This window comes from Neopelma chrysocephalum, unplaced genomic scaffold (genome assembly GCF_003984885.1).
Source record: "Neopelma chrysocephalum unplaced genomic scaffold, ASM398488v2 Primary Assembly neopelma1_24, whole genome shotgun sequence".
NCBI lineage: Eukaryota > Metazoa > Chordata > Aves > Passeriformes > Pipridae > Neopelma > Neopelma chrysocephalum.
Window position 1 is genome coordinate 16,789,786 of NW_020897693.1, and position 20,071 is coordinate 16,809,856.

General features: G+C 42.8%; 1 protein-coding gene across 9 annotated transcripts in view; it reads right to left on the minus strand.

Annotated features, from left to right (window-relative positions):
• The window catches only part of NR1H3 (nuclear receptor subfamily 1 group H member 3), a 31,481-nt gene that overhangs the window by 2,682 nt on the left and 8,728 nt on the right, over nucleotides 1–20,071 (minus strand). For 4 of the 9 annotated variants that reach the window (XM_027705373.1, XM_027705388.1, XM_027705412.1 and 1 more), the window contains exons 2-7: nucleotides 10,650–10,897; nucleotides 7,271–7,540; nucleotides 3,169–3,377; nucleotides 2,684–2,863; nucleotides 2,178–2,277; nucleotides 533–646 (exon numbers count right to left, since the gene is read on the minus strand). In XM_027705373.1, coding sequence (XP_027561174.1) covers nucleotides 533–646; nucleotides 2,178–2,277; nucleotides 2,684–2,863; nucleotides 3,169–3,377; nucleotides 7,271–7,540; nucleotides 10,650–10,767 — 991 coding nt within the window. In that variant the 5' untranslated portion in view covers nucleotides 10,768–10,897. Of the gene's footprint in view, nucleotides 1–532; nucleotides 647–2,177; nucleotides 2,278–2,683; nucleotides 2,864–3,168; nucleotides 3,378–7,270; nucleotides 7,541–8,756; nucleotides 8,774–10,649; nucleotides 11,796–15,131; nucleotides 15,149–20,071 lie in introns of those variants that run through there. The other 5 variants (XM_027705402.1, XM_027705415.1, XM_027705381.1 and 2 more) reach the window with 5 other exon arrangements.

Sequence of the window (20,071 nt, forward strand, 5' to 3'; positions counted from 1 at the left end):
GGTCTCGCATTCCTGTCACAGAAGAAATGAGAAGCTGTCTATGCAAGAGTGATTGGGAAAGTCTCTGCAGCAGGTGAGCCAGTTAGAAAACAAGAAAAAGAAAAAAAGTACTCAATAATTCAAGTCACAAGACAGAAGAATGGAAGTGGCTTCTTGGCAAAGCTCTGGCCCAGAGCAATACTGTCTCATGTCCAGGGTATTTTCACTTGCCCACTAGATGTCACTCATGCTGTGGGACCTGCATCACACCAGAGAGGTGCCAAGGACATTAAGGGGACAATTAAATAGCAATCTCTAAACAAGGAAGACAAATACTGGCCCATTTTTCTATACACTTTTTCAGTAGTGGGGAATTTGCTTTCTTCTGGAAGTGGCACTATAGAATTCAGAATATAATGAATAACATGCTCCCTTTATCACTGAACTCTATACACCCTTTATTACTCTTCTTCTGCTTGTGACGTTCCTTAACTCTACTTTCTTTGCCCTCTGACTCACTACTGCAGCTCATCAGACCTCCCTGGCTTTTTACCTGCAGAGAAAATGTTGATGGCGATTAAAAGTGCATATTCAGCATCGTTAAGCTGTAGCTCATTCATTCCCTTTGAGAACTCAAAGATGGGGTTAATGAACTCAAACTGCAGACCTGAAACGAACAGAAGAGAACAAGGTGAAGCAGTAACAATTGTCTCCTTTCTTTCCCTCTCATGGAATAAGCTGCAAGAAACCCACTGCAGTACACCAGGGAGTGGGGAAGACAGGCAGGCAGGGAAAAACCCTTACATTATGTTCCAATGAACCTCCCTTTACATCCACTACTAGTGAACACCAACAACAGTGGCTGAGGAGTGGGGTTCTAACTATAAAATTACACTATTTCTGGGTTTTCCTAGAGCCTTAAATGCCCCACAGCACATCACCAGGCAATAGCTAAAGGAACACAACATTATTTATCATATAAGTCCATCAAAAAGTCAGAAAGCTACCAGTACAACATCTGCACTTTCAACTCCGACACCATCACCTCCATCACATCCAGTAGCTCTCATGCTTTCAGCGAAAGCTTTAATACCGTGATCCAGATTCATCTGAAGTCTGTCTGAGCTGAAAACATACAGTTCCAAGAACTCTGAACTATGCCATTTCCTTCAGCTCAAAAAGCTGGGAGAGCTGAGGCAGAGCCTGACTTAGGCTTCCAACTACCTCCTTTGATACATGCAGTCAGGCAGAAATGCACTGATATTTATTGCCATTACATATAGAGACCATTGTCAAATCAGGTCTTTTTGTGCTATGTAATCATGCTGAAAACTTCAGGCCTTTTCCCCAAAATAGCATCTCAGTTTCTAATTTCCTGCAGTACAACTGCATCAGAAAAGGAGAAACAAAATGGAGGGAATCTTTCTGGCTGCCTACTTTTTGCCTTCCTAATAACCTGAAAAAAAGGCTACCAGGAAGAGTGTTGAAAAGGAAAGTTGTATATAAAAGCCATCCCAAGTATAAATGGTTAAAGAGCTACTCAAAGAATAATTAAAAAAAAAATCACATGAAGGACAGCTAATGTCTTGCTTTTAGAAATGCTGAAGGTACATACTTCCTGTTACTTCATCTGAAATTATAGACACTCATAGCTCCTGAAAAAATAGACTTCAGAAATCACACCACCACAGACCAACATATACTGGGATGATAAAACATCTAAAGCAATGTGTGGGGATCTTTAATGTGATTACATTTCAGTTAATATGAAGTCTATACCATGCATTGATGTCCCTACTCGAGGTGTGTATCTGGATTAGCAAGTGATATACTTGCAAAGGAGAGAAGAGTGTGGTTTGAATTGCTATGATCTGATACAACTCTATGACCACATCACATCTCTACCAGCGAGGAAGTTCACACCAGCTGCTAGCCCTAGGTGGACATTTCCTACTAGATTTTCATTCTTTAAGAGTCCAAATTTTCCCAAGCAAGTTCACATCTGGAAAAAGACATGAACTGAACTGGTAGACACATATTAAAAGCAAAAAATATATGGCTTTTGGGGCTATTGGTCTGGTCCTCTTCTAAGCTTCTCATCTGACCTCACATACTATTTCCAGAAGTCCACATTAAAAAGGAAAATATATAAGAACACAAGACACAGGGAAGGAAGAAACACCTGTCTAATGCACCACCTGCTTTGGCGAAGTCATCCCGATTATAGCTCAGGTCCTTAAGAAAGGTGATGCTCTCAATCTCTGGATTATAGCGCCGAGATGTCTCCAGCAACATCACCTGAAACCAGAAATGGATATACTTGATTTGAAAATAGGAAAGAATGTTACAACATCAATAATTCATTGTATGTTAGAGCACCTCTGAAAAAAAACCAAAAAAAACCCAAACAAAAACTCTCCAGTTTCTCTCAGAGTGCTTAAAAATTCCAAGATAAATTCTGCTGCATCCTTTGTGGTGTCTGCTTCTGGGAAAGGGGAAGTTCCTGCTTACCACTACCAAGACACTTGTCTCATTCTCCTCCATGACCCTTTGCCAGTATAACCTGGCACTGCAGTAATGGTCCCATAGCTGAAGTCCTTCAGTCCACCATCCCAAAAAAAGGGATGGAACTAGTTCTCCATGTGGGTAATGCCAAATTCTTTCATCTCTGCTACTATGTGTTGTGGTGGAGCCAAACTCTCACCTCTATTGTAGATGTCTTCAATAAAGCAATCTGATCTTCCCTGGTGAGCTCCAGGAAGCCAGGTAGTTGCTTGGCAAAGTCCACAATCTCTTGCACAGAGATAATTGCAAGTTCTGTAAAGTGAGCAAAACGCTGCTGCCTCGCTTCACGGTTATTAGGGTCAGGAATCTGGGGCCATGGCTGTGGGAATGGGAAGAGATAGCATATATATATAGATAGATAGATAGATATACAGAGACACAGAGAGAGAGAGAGAGAGAGGGATGCATGTGAGAGATTAGGCCAGCACAGAAAGATGAACAGATGAAATGAACAATGAAAGAAAATGAACCAACATCAGAACATCATCTTTTGCTATTCTTTACAGAGCTTTAGTCCACAGATGCAATGCCTGAAGTACGTCTGTTCTCCCAAATATTTCACCCAAAACCCAACTCCCCAAACTTCAATTTTTCTTAATTTTTGTAAACTTGTAGATTTTTTACCGTCACTTTGAGCCTGTCTGTGAATGAGCGCTGGTTGCACTGCTGCTGAGCGGCCACAAGCTTTTTTATCATGTTCAGCTGTTCCGGCGTTAGTTTGTGGGAAGGGCTTGGCGGATTCGGAGGGTTTGGACGCACCACAACTGTCCGAGCCTGATCATCTTCCTGCTTCTTCAGTTTCTTCAGTCGGATCTGTTCTTCAGACAGAACATCTAAAGCAGGAAATGCCTGTGATCAATCGTAGAAGCATACTGGAAACTACACTAAACACAGGGTAATGTGCTGTGGATGGAGAAGTGGAGATCACAGCTGCCTGCATCTGGCAGAGCAGAGTGTACACAACACAGCAGACAGTGATACTGTCATTTGTTTCTCCCTCTATTCCCGCTTTAAGTTGTTCCATTACCTTTCTTCTAATCATACCGTCATGCAAAGTGTTCACAAAGAGCAGAAGCTCCTTTCACAATGCCATGCAGACCTCAGAAAAACAATAGTGACTTTCCCCATTGAGTAATTCCCTAAAATGTCATGTTATAACAGATTCCAACAAGTGCTCCTTTAACATGCCATGGTGTGTCCACTGTATTTCATACTATTCTGCTGTTATGCCTTATTTCAATATTGTTAATTTAACAGCTTGTGTCATTTCATCTTCCTCTTCAGAGGTCAGAGCCAGTCCTGGATGGAGTTTGAGAGTGAAAGGACAATTTGCTATATAGGCCATCTGCAGCAAACTGTAGAGCAGTAACATAGTGCAAGATGAAGAGTGAAAGAATAGCTTTGCATAAAATGTACTGAGGACCAACCACAGGTCCTTCAGGAATAGGGCTAGAAGTCTTCTTCAGTCATTAAGCCACAGGAGATGTCATTTGGATGTAACATTGTAAGAAACTGAACAAATCGGAGGCATCTGATTTATGGGGGGCTAATGGGGTCCATCTGTCAGAGAAGGGGAAGCACATCTTCACTCATAGGCTTGCCAACCTGTGAAGAGGGATTTGAACTAAAGTTGCCCAGGGAAGTGACATTACAGAGGGGGTCTGTTACAAGGTCACCTGATCAGAAAATTGAGTGGAGCAGGCCCTCTATAGACAGACAGGAATGGCCTCACATTCACAAGCCCTGGTCTTGTTGGGAGATTTCAACCACCCCAATATCTGTTGGAGAGACAACACAGCAGCAAATAAGCAATCCAGGAGGTTCCTCTAATGTGTTGATGATAACTGCCTTCTCCAAGTGATAGAGGAGCCAATGAGCAGAGGTGCTGTGATGGACCTTGCTCTCATCAAGGAGGCCCCGCTGGAGAATATGAAGCTCAAGGGCAGCCTGGACTGCAGTGATCACGAATTGGTGAATTTCAAGATCCTTGGAGCAATGAGGAGGGAGCACAGCAAGCTCACTGGCCTGGACTTCAGGAGAGCAGACTCTGGACTCTTCAAGGATCTGCTCAATAAAGTACTATGGGATAAAATGCTGAAGGAAAGAGAAAGCCCAAGAAAGCTGTTTTTAATATTTAAGGAGCATCTCCTCCAAGCTCAGGAGCAATGCATCTCTAAACTGGAATGGCATGGATTTAACAGATGGATCAGAGATTGGTGGATAAGAGATCGGATGGTGGTTAAGAGATTGGCTGGATGGTTGCATTCAAAGAGTTGTGGTTAGTGGCTCAATGCCCAAGTGGAAAGCAGTGGCATTCCAAGACGAGTGGCATTCCTCAGGGTTGGTACTGGGACCAGCACTGTGTCACACTGTATTGGGAATGTCTGTGTCAGTGACACGGACAGTGGGACTGAGCACACCCTCAGCAAGTTTGCCAACGACACCAAGCTGTGTGGTTGTGGTTTACAAGCTGGAGGGAAGGGATGCCATCCAGAGGGACCTTGACAGGCTTGCAAGGTGGGCCTGTCGAACCTCATGAAGTTCAACAAGGACAAGTGCAAGATCCTGCACATTGGTCGGGGCAATCCCAAGCACAAATGGAGGCAGGGCAGAGACTGGACTGAAAGTGGCCCTAAGAAGGACTGAAGGTGATTCTATGAACTGAAGAATTCACTGATGTGAATGTAGAGAAGGTTTGTTGTTTCTTTAAGCCAAAGTTGCAAAAACTATCTGAAAAAAATCCAAAAAAATAAAAGGAAACTAGCAGATATACCTGGATTCAAGGGTTATCTTCCAGAGAATCATCCTCCGAGTTAATGATGAAGAACAAGAAGCAGAAAAGGGACTGACTGGGAAAAAACCTCCGCATCTTCAGGAACAAAGATCAATAAACAAAGCTTGACTTACAAACAAGATTTTAAAAGTGCTGAAAGATTCTTTGGCCGTTTTTTTATGCACAGGTAACAAAGACACATAGCTGCTACAAAGGAAAGCAGGGCCCAAAACTGAACAATTATACACTTATGCTTCTTAAATGAATCATGTTAAACATGAAGACAAGAACTGGAGAATTACTGTCAGAGAGTACTCTGGAATTGGAAGGATAGATAAAGAATATAACACATTCAAGCTGAGAGGACCCTTTATCCCCAAATTCCAACAGGGAGGATGCATGCACAGGTACACGCACACACAAAATTTACAATTCTAACAGCAAAGACATTCAATACAATTACCAAAATAAGGAGGATCTGTAAGATTAGAGAATGCTATTCACAGTGTTAGTTTAAGAAGGCAAGTAATTAATCCAAGTGATTACAGTCCCTCAACTTGGGACTCAGATGCACAAAGAATTTATAACTGGTAACTTGTTACTTGGCTATTACTGAATCTTGAAAACTGCCTATGTGCAAGCTTCTGCACCATGTTAAATTCAAAGCAATCTAACTTACTTGGTTTGCCAGGAAGGAACTATTTAACCTCACAGTTCACACTGGCTTAAGAACAATAAACTGGCCATGAATAACTTCAGTCTGGGAATTAGAAGAATGTTTCCAGCAATTACAAGGGGGAAGTTCTGGAATGACCTTCCAAGTGAAACAGCTGGAGGAAAAAGCCCTCCATTTCTGTCAAAATTAACACGGCAAATTTGCAGTGGGGATTACAGCATTGACAGGAATTGCCAAGCTCTTAATAATAACACTTTTGACCTAATTTTCCTGAGCTGTCTTCAACACAAGACAATGAGTAAATACAGAAACATACTGAGGCTCTCTCTATCTACCTGCAACAAAAGATAAGCAAAGTGAACAGACAGTCTTACCACATCGCTTTTCAAATATATCTCTTTTGTAGCTCTCAGGAACAGGGGCAAATGAGGTAAACACAGCATATGTAATGCTGATACAAACCAGTGAGACAGATACTGATGTGCTATGTTTCATGCTGGAAAAACCAAACAGCATGTCTCCTTGGGGTAGCATTATTTTATAAGATGTTTCTGAAATACTCCCTGTTCCTCACTGTTCTGGGTGCTGGATGTCAGAAAAGGAGACTTCACACAGATCTAACATTAATGAAGCATCCATTCAGTCAGTCTTGGCCACCAAAGGGATGAAACTTGGATGCCTTGGCCAAGGAGAGCTGTTCCTGACATGTGAGCAGAAACACTGGTGAATATTCAGGAACAACAGCCTTATTACTTGTGTGAGAAAAATAGCAGATTTCACTAAAGGGAGCAATGAGATCAGCTCTTGCACAAACACAGCTGCAGTACTGTGGTGCTGCCCTTGACCTCTGTCACAAGCTCACAGTAGGAGGCAAAGGAAAGTGCCTGTTGTTCAAGGAGCATGGTGACCGATCCTGCAGTCCTGGTCACAGGACAGAAGCCTGAGTTTACTGATACACTTGACAGCATCCTGAAGAATGTGCGAGTCCTTCCTCTGCTCTCATAGTCCACAAGTTCTTATAAGGAATAAAGCAAGGCTGCAGCTCTCAGCACACCAGTGGTGTTCCACTAACAGCCTCACCTCCCCATGTGATCCCTGCTAAGCTCTCAGTGACTTCCCACACACATTCCAACACACAGCCTGCATGACTTATGTGTCCCCTCCTTCCCAAGCATTCACACTGCCCCCTGCTTTACATCCATCACCCCCGCAGCCTGCTCCCACACGCCTCCTGTCCCAACACCACCATGCCCCTATGCACCATTTCCTGCACTCACACTGCTCCCTCATGCCCGCTTCCTGGCACTTGCGCAGCCGGCACTCCTGGCACTTGCGACGCATGTACATGTCCATCTCGCACTTGCCACCGTTCTTGCAGACGTACTGTGCTCCCTTGATGACGCTGCGGCGGAAGAAGCCCTTGCAGCCTTCACAGCTCAGCACGTTGTAGTGGAAGCCAGAGGCCTTGTCCCCACACACGCTGCACACTTCATTTCCCAGCATCTTAGGGGCTGGGCCCTTCTTCCGCTTCAAGGGGGGATTTTCTACTGAAATGAACAGTACCCAGGGGAAAAAAAAAACAAACAAAAAACCACACATGAAGGAAGCATGTTTGCAGCTGACTGCCACATTCCTTAAAATAACCAATATCCTCACTCAAACCCACCATCTCCCAAACACATGGATGAAAAGATCAAGTCTCCTGTTTCACACACTCCCCTTCTAGACAGGCATATCTTCTGCAACAAACTACTGACATAATCCCCAAGGTTTCACCTCAAATATATAAACAAATATAGCTTCACACTTGCTCCTCTCCAAAACAGAGTGGAAGAGACAAAACATGTTCAGGCCAGATGCTCTTCTGCACTTTCCAGTTACAGTTAAGTTCCCAATGTGAGAAAGACCTACAAAAAAGTTGACCTGAAATCCAAGACTGCACAGAAAGAAGTTTCTTCAGAATTCACCTCCAGTTCTCCTAGTTCTATTCTCTGCCATACTTATGCACAAGAATAAGGAAAAACAGTTCATCAATCTAATAGTGACAAAAAAACAGTCCTGAAACGGTGACTCTACAAAAAGCAGACTGAGCAGGCAATCCCTGTAACTGGAACACTTGGGGAAACTGTCAAGACAAAACACAGCACCTTGTGGAGTGTATACAGAGGCAAGCAGCACACTGCACAAGCTCTGTGAGCCTTTGGAGCCCCAAAGCCATCATTTCTTCTTCAAGGAGAGTGCTCCCAACCCCTAAAACTGAAACACTCTCATAGCGACAGTTCATTTACTAAACCTTGTTATTCTACCTGAAACACAGACCCTGCACTACTGCTTCACATTTCAGATGGTCTTATGCAGCAGCTCCCAGCTCTTCCTACATCATTCTGAGAGATCTTACTATTAGCAGCGGCTCTGTATTCTGAAAACATCTTTGGTTTTCTCCAATGCATCTTAAATTAAGCATTCCAGCCTACTAGCTATCTCTCTTCTCATTCCATTTAATTCTAGATAGGCTAACATCTGACATTCTACACAGCTCACAGAGCAGGTGTTTTTCTGTATGTTAGATATCATAGATTCTTCTATGGCAGCTGTTCATAAAGATTACAAGCAACGTCTTGATAGGTCTCCAGATTATGTTTAGATATGCCTGGAAAGCCTTTACACTGGAATTAATGCATACAGATAGGTTTGCAGGACACAGCTACTGCATTTCCTGATCAACATCAGGTTTACAATTGCATGTCTCATTTTTGTACTTACTGTTCTAATACTTCTAATCCTTACTGTTGTTTACACTTACTATTCTGCTCAAGTTCCTGAAAGGGTAAACCATTTTAGGTTAGTCTCAGAAATCATTATTAGTGTTCCTCACTACATATTAGTTTTCAGTCATAAGTATCTTGGTGTTGATTTTCAATCCCACTGACTTTACAGAGGCCTGGAGGTCACTCATTTCAGCCTGCACTTCTCACTGGACAGCAAGAAAATGTCATCAGAAAGGTTAAATTTCTGATATTCTCCTTTCTTGTTTGACTCACACAATATATTACCAAGAGGAAATCATGCAATGTATACAGTTATTTCAGATTATTTAGTATAAATATATGCAATGGCAGACTAACTGGTATAACAACTTTTCCAAAGCCTTAAGTGCTGTTCATATGCTTCTGAGGAACAGCAGAGTAATCCAATGACTTCTACAGATGAATCTGTCCATCTTGTGGATTTCTTAGCTGCCTTTAAGACGTTACATAAATACCTTATTACCTTTTCTATGACTGGTTTATTGAAACAGATAGGCTTATTCTTTGATCTATGCAAATTATTTTCCATCTCTGAACACTAAGCATTTTAGTTATATAGCTGACTATTGTCATTTTCTGTAGTTAAAGATAACACAAAAATAGCGTCAGAGATATCAAGCATGAATGCCATCTTTAGCTCTCATTAGGGTCCTCCTTTGGAAGATACTCTATTATATATTTTTTTTTTCACATTTTGTGACTTTTTTCCTTGCATTTTTGTAAGGAAACAGTCTATCAATTGCTTTCTTTTCCTGTCCTCAAATATGGCTTAAGGACTTTTATTGGCTAATATATTACCTTTTAATTACTCTCTTTGTTTCTACTCTACTGATGAGTCCTCATTCAGTGTTCAATTACCTCTTCTTTTTATATCAGGGATTGCCCATTGCCTCACGGTTGAGCAAATACATTTATTTGTCATATTTTCATTAAGCTGCTGACACTATGCATTTGTGTTTTCCTTTTTTTCCTGTTAGCTGTCCAGAGATGCTACACTATGTCGCCTTACAGTTTTAAAGCGTAGGATTGTGGCCATGAGCAGCAATTTTAACTACAAAATCTCCATTCTATTTCCGATGCCCTTTAACCTCAGTTAACCGAAGAAATATGTACAGGAAACTTCTACTGTCTTCCCATTATATATATATATATATATATATATATAATAATAATATATAATGGCCAGTCTTCGCGAACGAAGATCTGGGGAAAGGTCTTTTACCTTTCCAGCCTGCGCAATGGATTTTTTAGGTGAGACACAGCCTGCGCTGAACTGAGCCCACCCTTTAATCCTAAGGTTCATCTGCCGGGGCCAAGCAAGCTTGGACAATGGCAGTGAGGTCCTCAGGACGTAGGTTTGTTTAGAGTGACCTTCTCATAGATGGATGGCCTCACAGGCCTAACGGACTCCATCTGCCCGGGGGACTGGCTGGATTTGAACCTGGGTCGCAGCAGTGAGAGTCCTGCACGCTAACCACTAGGCCACCAGGGGTCCCCATTATATGACTCTGCAAAAATCTATCATTTCTTTGCACCACCTATCCTTGTTGGATTGTCACCTGTACTAAAACTTTATTGCTCAGCAGCTTTTGATAAGGCTAACAAAAATAAATTCATTTTAGTACCATGAACCTGGCCTCTAAAAGGTCAAATAAGCAAAATATTTATCACCTACATAAACCCAGTTGTCTTCAACTATCAGTAACTGATTCTATTCTTAGACATTATCTCTGAGTGCCTCAAGCACTTCAGAACTTGCCCTAAAATTTTGCCAACTGTCAATTCTGCTTGCAGCTGAAAGAATGGACAGCCTTTAGCTTGCATGGATTTAGTATGAATTTTTCCATACCTGCATGCTCAGGGGGGTTCTCTGAGCCAGGGAAGAGCGAAAGCCCTTCCTCCTCCATCTCAAATACACTTGCCACCCTCTTCCCATGATCCTGTGTGCTGAGTTGAGTGGGACCCATGGAGGCCACACAGGAAGGGCTCACTGTAATCTCATCGCTGCAGCATTGTTTCTGCCAAGCAAGGGGCTGTAGGTGTCTTTGTTCAAGGTCTTTAGTTTTTCTCTGCTACTCAAAGTCAGAAAGGAAGTACCTGTGGAAAAAACAAACAGATGCAAAAGAGGCAAGAGTTCAACTACTGAGATATTAACTTCCAAAATCTATTAAGGGCTGCACCACAAGCAAGCTTCAAGATTTCATTTCCTTAATTAGCTTTCTTTTATCAATGTTTATACTCTTGAAACACAGTATTTGAACAAACTGTGATAAAAGGTACAAGACTAGCATATCCAGGTGCAAAACTATCCTTTTATTGCTGAAAGATTTATCAAAGCAGAAAAAGTCTTCACTATTGCTAACACCACCAGGGCACTTCAGCCCTGACCTCTCCAAGTGTGTAAGAGGGAAATTCCAGACTTTATAACCAGTGGCCTTTGTTAAAGCTTCTAGTAACAAACAAATAGCTCATTGCTGCCAGCTGCCCTGGATTTTGTGGCATGTATTGCAGAGCATATAGAAAACTGTACAAGATAATTATTTAGCAGACACTACAAACACTGAAGTTCCCTATTACTATCAGTAGCCAAAGACTGTGAGAAAGATCGAAGACGTATCAAAGATGATAAATCCTCCCTTCACTTACAGGAAGCAATTGAAAGCCAGCATCATACCTATAGCAAATGACCATGATGCCACCCTCAGGAAATACATTCACCACCAACCTACTGAGGATAGCCTTTTCTGGAACTTAGAAACCATACTGAAAAGCGTTTTCATTATACAGCCTGAACTCCACTGCAGAACCTGAAACTGCAGAGCAAATCCAATCACTTCTTCCAAAAATCCCCACCTGCAAAGAAAAAGGCCCTACTGATTTGACTACACAGACCCAGTGAAACTGATGCAAACTGCTAATGTAAACACCCTTAATCTGATTGAACATGCATTTGATCAGTTGATCTTAACTCAGTGATTTACCAATGCAAGCTAAAGAGATTAACTGGTTTAAAAAGCAACTACGTGAAAGGCCTGTACCAGTTTAACTTGAGTGATTGAACCCACGCCTGGAAGCCTGTCACTCTCTGAAAGGCAAGAGGTGACAGAAAGCTCTGCATCAGCTCAAATACAAAAGTATCAGGTAATTAGGGGCATGCCTCACACACTGCAGTGCTGACTATCAAGAGGCAGAGGACCCACCGTCTAACATCCCTTCTTCCCTCCTGGATATTTGGACCAGACCATGCAATTTTTCTTAGAATGCCAAAGACAAGGATGAAAGCAACACTTCCACAAACCAACCCCCTCCCAATACTCTAAACTAGTCATTAAGTATAAAAGCAAGTCATACTGTCAAGCCTGCTGAGCTCCTGCCATCTCCCATTACACTGTGGATGCAGGTGTTAAAACCCACAGGGCACATTAATTCACATGACTTTGTAAATACAGCCTCAGACTGTATAAGCAATTCAGAGCTCCCTCCTCCCCTTTGGTGCACGAAGCCACTGAATTGCTGGAGAAAGAAAGAGACTATCTAGGACAAAAGCAGTGACAACAAATATGAAACTCAAAGCCATATAAAGGAAGAAATTCTGCCGTGGGAGGCTACAATGTGATTTGCAACCAATTCAAAGAGACTCATGGTCCTCAAAGGAACAATGTGTCTATCACAACCAACTTTTTTTTTAAAAAGTCTCCCCAGAAAATCCTGCAGCAGCTGAAAATCTTGGAGAGGCACTGAACATCAGATGGAGACAGGAACTTCACTGAAACAAACCCAAACCCGACTTGTATTCCCAGTCCTATGTAAGCTCCTCACTGATGCCAATATCAGATGCCTCCAGATATGTCTGGGCATGAAATAAGAAAGGTAAGCATACTGCCTCTGTTCATCTCCACATTCCTTTAAACCATGCAACAGACTCACTCAAAGATTAATTATTGTGCAGAATGAATCACCAGCAGCAGTACCTCAGCAATTTTTCAAAGGAAGAGTTTGATTCCCCAGCTGAGGAACTGAGTGACAGTGCTCAGGCCCCACCGCCTTCAGTTCAGTCACCCAGTCTTACTGCATCCCAGTCACAATGGCAATGTATTCCAGAAAAATAAAACAGGAGAGTACAGTTTGATGGAATTTCAAAACTGTGTGATCCACACAACCCTGACTGACATTGCAAGAGTGAAACTTGCTGTCAGCAAGACATCTGGAGCCCAAAGGGGTGTGTCTAAGAGACTGCAGACATCCTGAGAAGTCTGCAGCTACCAAGAGGGAAGGGAGTATAAATTCCTGTGCACATCCAGGACACAGCAAGGGGTAAGGCCTACCAGCCACTATCTTCATGCCGTAAAACAAACCCACGTGTTCCTGCTCCGTGCACCAGCCTCCAGCCTTCCCAAAACAGAATGGGCCAGATAGGAAAGGTTGCTTGTCTTCTCTACTCCTAAGACACAGCGTCTTTTGGTTTTGTAGGTGCAGCAACAGTTGCAGGCTGTGGAAAACTGACCTAACTACAAACAGCAGCACTCTGGTGCTAGGTAAAGAAACCCAAACTACCATTTTCCACATATGCACACAAGTGAGAGGTTGTATGACTAGACCTGGGACTTAATTTTCACAGAAATGCATGAGGATTGTTTTAAAATGACGAGAAATCTTGTCAAGTTTTGTACTAAGAATCATGTTATTAGAGATTCATACCTTCCGATCTGCACCACCACTTCAACTGAAAATGCAGAAATGTGACGCAAGCCATAACTACAAGAGGGAACACTGTCTTCTTGACATAATCTGCTATGCTGCCTCCCACTGTCTGTCTCAACTCCTTCAGTTTTAGAACCCAGGACTGGCCAACTGACAAGAAATGAAGCAATCACTTCTAATCACTTCAGAGTCTTGAACAGAGGAACCTGATGATCAGACATATTCCAATGAGGAAACACATAGAGATGAAAGGCTGAGGGAAACAATTTTCTGCCAGCCCTCGCCACCCATGTATCAATGTGTCGCCACCAGCCTTGCCCTACTCCATTTCTTCCTTCTTCCCTTCTTTTGAGACAACTGAACAACACAGATACTGATGGTCTCCAGGTCAGCACTCTTGCATCAGAAAGTACTGCTTTTTTCAGACTAAAGATGGCAGCCCTGGCTCTTGTACCTCATGCTAAATGCCAGAAACATTCATCACTCCCTCCAGTAAGTCTCATCCCATTCTCTCAGCTAGAGTCCTCTTCCAAGCCAGATGAAGCACTTATGCATTCTTTGATCTGATCTATATCAACAGACACAAAGCTACAGAATACACCAAACTATTGTTCAACATTCATTGAGGATAAGTAAAGGAGATAACATTGAGCAGCAGAGCACATAAAGAAACCAAATAAGCCAGATGTAGTTACTGTGACACTTCTGCTAAACAGTGCTGTCCTCTCCCTGGTATTCTTTGTTTGGTGCCTTCTATGAGAAGTTTAATGATCAGGAATCAGATCAGATGCAAGCATATCTCTGAAGAAACTGTACTACGGAACACAGAAATAATCAGAGGAATAGTACAACGAGCCCTTTACCTCCAAATACTGGATGTTCAGATGAAACAGTAGATTTTTAGGAAGTTTGTTCAAGTCTCTGGGATCTTTCAAAACAGGATTTACTCATCACAGTCCTGGCCCTATAAATTACAATATCCAACAGTGCTCTGCCAAGGGAAAAATATATGGCTATGTTTCAGTTCTGTAATGAATCACAAGCATACATCTTTTGCTCTGCAGCATGTCAGCATCAGCAGAAGAGACCTTACATTTGTATACATATGTTAACATGACTGTGCTTGCTGTGTGTCAACAAGACCGTGCCTTTGTGCATGGGCCTAACAGGTTGTTGGCAAACAAATGCATCTGACAGGATGCTATCTTTCAGAGGTAATCAAATCAGGGATATAATTTGGTATTTGGGATTCTAAATGTATTCTAACATGCAATACAAGTGCCAGCCCCCAGTGTGAATCAACATCTGAAAGCTGGGCCCACAGGCAGCGCACAATGGGCAGCACATAATGGCCTCTGCTGGAATCAACAACTCGCACAGTGATGGCACTACCTTGGGTATCAAATGCTGGCTGCAGATCTAGATGGCCAAGAAAAAACACTCACCTGTTGGACTGAGATTTTACAGGACACTACAGCACCAGCACAAAGCTAAGCCCTTTGGGAGACACTGCTGTTCCAATCCTTTCATAGGGAGTAAACATATTTTGTGACCCAATGCTCTTCCTATACTGTGTCTGGTATAGCAGCCAGATGATTTTCACAAATCTTCCCTAGGATCTTGGTACTACTTTGTAGCTGTCTCAGAGAAACAAAGATTATTCCCAGCTCAGGTTGGCTCATTCTTCTTCGTTCCCTCTGCATCATCACATTTCTCTAGAAATGCTGGAACAGATAGAGGGGCTCTGAGCGGGGCAAAAGTATACATATAACAAGTTTCATTAGGAAAAAGTTGAAAGAGACACACCTTTGAAGACAGAAACAGAATCTGTCACTTTGAAAATTAAGTAATATTACATGTGAAAACTGTCAAAATTTATGAGGAAAAACAATCACCTTCAGGTTGACAACAGGAGGGACAAAACATGAAAATGCAGGGTGTGCAAAGCAGTGCAACAGGATACCATAAAGAATGATTTCGAACAGTATGTTTATAAAGAATGGGAAAAACAGTTCTCCAACCCTCAGGGAACAGACTAGCTCTGTGCCCCTGCTGTAAATCCCTCTCTACGGAGAACTGAAGAGACACAGTTTGAAATCGCATCATCCATTTTGATCTCTCAGAAGCATAAAGACAACCACAAACTGGAAGAAGTCTGTAAGCCACCATCAGTCCTAAGCTGATAAAGAAAAGCTTCGGCCTCCTGATTGCTTTCATTTGTTGTCCAGCTAAGCTTCATCTGACCATGAGCAGCTGCCCAAGCTTGTAGCACTGGTCTGTGAGCCTTTGAAGTTGTTGCCACCTCTGACAATTATGCAGAAGAGTCCTACAAGTCAGTCCTGGCTGCGCAGCCTGCTCCCCAGGGATGGGCAGCTGCATTCTGGTCTCTTGCCCTCAACTTAAGGGTCTTATTCCCACCTCTCCCACTCTAGCTCTGAGTTTCAGAGCCTGCCCCTCACCCCCACCCCACTTTGGCTTTTACTCCTGCTGCTGACCAACTCCTTTATTACCCATGACTTTGCTGACTTTTGGCATGGCCTTTTCCTATGCATTTGTCTCGTCCTTTGAACTAGGTTCTCACTGCAGCATCCAGCTCTCGCTGGCTTTAGTCTGGTCTCAACACAAAGCATGCCATCTCCTACCAGGTCAGGTATGGAAACCATGGCAGAGGTTCAGAGAACAGCAGCAGAAGTGACTAACAACTGAACAGATTAAAATAAACAAACGAGTGTCAATTGGTTGGAAAGAGTACTGGGAAGAGAAGCAGAGAGGTATAACAACGGTGTTAGGCTGAAAAGTATTATTCTGAAAGATGGTATGCTTAAAAGGAATAGAAGAAAACCGAGGAAGGGAAAGTCAGGCTGTCACAGAAAAACAACCTAAAGGTGAGTTCTGGCAGATTGGAAAGAAGTCTGCATAATTTTCCTTCCAAAATTAGACCTTATATTACAACCAAAATGCAAAGAGGTCTGTGGGCATTTCTGAATCTGAACTTAATAGGACTTAGGCACTCTCCACCCACAGAATAGCTATTATAAACAAACAATGGCAGCAACAGAAGTTCCAAGCCAGTTGCACCCCACATCAAGCAAGAAGGAACACAGGACTGAAACAATTAAAACAGGTTAGCAAAGTGAATTAGGATCATAAAGCACAACTGTACCACCAAACAGAATACAGTAATTCAGGGAAAGAACAAGCTCAAAGTACTTTTGCTTTGCTCCACATAAAAAAACCAAACTCACTCCTTGTCCATGATCTGCAGAGTACAAGATTCCTTTCCTACGTAGTTTGTGGACACCCCCCCCCATTTTGGGAATAGGGCTTCCCAAATTTTATATCACATGATGACAGAATGTGCTGACACCAGTCCCACCCGGGAAGCTACAGGCTCTGCAAGGCAACTCCTCACCCCAACAGCAACTATTTTGCAAGTCAGCTCTCCTGTTCACATGCCTCATCCAGCAGCAGATGCTTCCTCCCTTCTTACCTGCCTCTCATTATACCTTGCCTGGCAAAGGCTGAGGTTTTGAGTTTGCCCTTGCCTACCTCCCAGGTTCTGCCTGATCAAAGAGTGCCATGTCAACACATGGAGCAAGAGGAAAAAGAGAGCATATGTGTGACCACTTTCAGGGTGGGTAAGATCCTGAAATGGGCTGTGCCTTTATGTTTCCTCCCTCGCTCTCTCCCGACTGCCAGATGTCCTTGGTTCTGCAACTGAGAGGAGGAGAAAGGAGACAAGGTTACTGGAGTTCATTCACACTGCGCACAGGGCTGCTCTCGCCTCTCTTCCTGTTTGCAAGGAAGTATCGGTCCCTCTAACAAAGGGAGGGAGAAAGAGGCAGACAAGTGGATAGAGGGAAAGGGAGAAGGAGAGGAAAGGGAGGAGAGAGAGGGGAGGGGGGTGGGGAGAGGGAGGGAGGGAGATTATGGTAAGACGATAGACCGTTTCCTGGAAATGAATAACAAGTGATATCAGGAATAATGTGGCCACCTTGCTGCCACGAAATTCCTTTAAAAGGCCATTGACACAAGTTCCCTTGAACCCTGGAAAACAACATAAGCCCGATCTGCGTAACAAATCTCCAGCCCATTCTATCCTTTCTAGGCTTTCTACTGTCACCTCAGTTTTCAAGCTTCTGGCTAACCTAGATTATAAACACCTCAAGAATGGCAAAAACTAGGGAATGTACCAGCTTGCAGCAAGGAAGATGTTACAGTAGCAGCATCCCACCACCTTCCTCTCCCCTCCAAGCCATCCTGTATAATGACAAGTCATCCTTCCTCAGTTCTGTCTGGCCAGGTGAGCTGTGAAGCCAGTGTCCCAACACGGGAAGCAGACCAAGCACACCCACTTCAGAGCGACACCAACTTCTGCAGCACCCACCAGGATAAATATGGGCAGAACTTGCTCTTTGTAGCTGAACTGCAATAATCCCCCGTGCCTGGCTGCGAATCCAGCTCATCGACAGCTCAACATCACTATCGCACCAACCTTCAGATGGCAGGAAGCAAAACTGAGGCTTTGATAGAGGCTTCCAACAGGAAAAATCCATCTGTGCTACACCCAAGAGAATGAAACATACAAAGCAGAGCAGCTACCCCCCTCCCCTGCTAGCAGAGAAGCAAAGGGCAGCTCAGTGCCACTCCTTGGGAAGGGGAAGGGAGGGGATCTAGCCTGGAGCCTTGTCCACAGAATATGTTTGTCAGCATCAACTATAAGAGCAAATTTTCCCTATGGAAACTTACTTTAAAATAGCAACAGCATTCTTTTGCCAATACCACTCAACTTCTCCAAGCAAATTTAACTATCCTAGCAGTAAGCCTTTTTTCCCTTTGCACATATAAATGTATCTATGCAAAGGTGGTTTTGGTTTGTGTGTCTCTTTTTCTTTCTAGGGCCCCTGTATCGGCTAATGATGTCATTCTTTCACACTTCTAAACCACAGTACCAGATACACACACCAACAAACAAAAAAAAGAATAAAATCAAATGTAAAGTGTTCAAGCAACCAAGAAAACTTCCTACTATAAAATAATCTAACTAACAAAATCCCCCTTCAATTTGGAAAATTAAACTTGAGATGTTTACAGCTGATTATTCCTGCTGCTGACCAGCTCTTACACACCCTTCATGCAATGACAGCACATCATGTCCTACTTGAAGGCTGAAAATGTGATCTGACCCCACCACCTTAGTTTCTTCATAAATGCCACTGCGTGGCAGCATGGAAAACATGTCCACAGACTCAATTTCTTTCTGGACACCTTCTCTGTATTTACTCAGCCACCAATATCTTGTTCTACACAACTATGTATAGCTTTGCAAAACATAAAAGTGAGACCCAGAGTTTAAGAGCTTCTATCATCTTCCCAGAGAAAAGAGTTTAAAAGAGACAGGAAATATACAGTGTCATCGAGATCAGAGGTAATGGCAATATCCAACTAGGTCCAAAAAGCTGTTTTTTTGAAACAAGGCTCGCACAGGAGTTGGCAGGAAGGGGGGAGAGTTAGAGAAGCCTCTTCAATCATTGCGGACTTTCACTGTTGCACCACATTACAGAATAAAAACTCTACCATGGATCCTACATTCCTCCTTTATGACCCTTAATTCCACAGATGTTACAGCCCCCCTTCAGGGAATATGAGTGTGACTCACAGCAGATTTGAGAAGTCATCCCAATGTGATTTCCAAACTGAAGCAAGAGATAAGAATTAAAAAAAAAAAAAAAAGAAAAGAATCTACTAGATTACGTCTAGAAAAGAGCACTGCAGGCCTTTTTTCTGTATGTAGAAAATGATAAATAATCCCACAACATACTGTTCACCTGATTGTTTCCTTAAAAAATAATTTAATCTCCACTGAACTATGCAGTAAGGAAATAACATTTCATGACCCTTGCCTATTCTAGCCAAGCACCTTTATTGGCTGGCATCACACAAGGGAAATCTGCTCAGCTCCCCAGACTGTCTCAGCTCATCTCTTCAACACAGGACTCCAAACTGCTGTTGACTCCTCTGAGCAGGAACATGGCACAGTTCACTCTCAGCACTGAGCTATTAAAACAGAAAAAAGCAAAAAGAAGCAGCTGCAGCATTTTACCAGGAAGACAAGATGACAAAGGACACAAAGCTGTGGGATGTATCACAGCAATGCCAAAAAGAGAACTTAAAAGCCCTCAATTCATAACCCCTGTCCAGGCTACCTTCTCTTTCAAACTAGTCTTCCTCATCCTCTACCAGCTATGAAATTAGAGGACGTGATGAATAGAGGCAAAAGAGGAAAGAACAGAAGGGGAGGGCTGCTTACAGTGCAACTGTTTGTTCATTTTTCTGATTTCCTCCTTTTCTCCCACCCCAAGTGTACTTCCATCACCATACTGCTAACTGATACATGATTCTTTCTGGGAAACAGCCTTTTAATAATGTATCTACATAGCACTTTGTATCCAAGCACCATCCCACCTAAAAGCATCAATCAAAATAAATACTACCCCTCATAGGCAAAACAGAAATACAGTACCGGATTACAAAACAGGCAGGAAACTCATTAATATTCCCTCAAGGGCA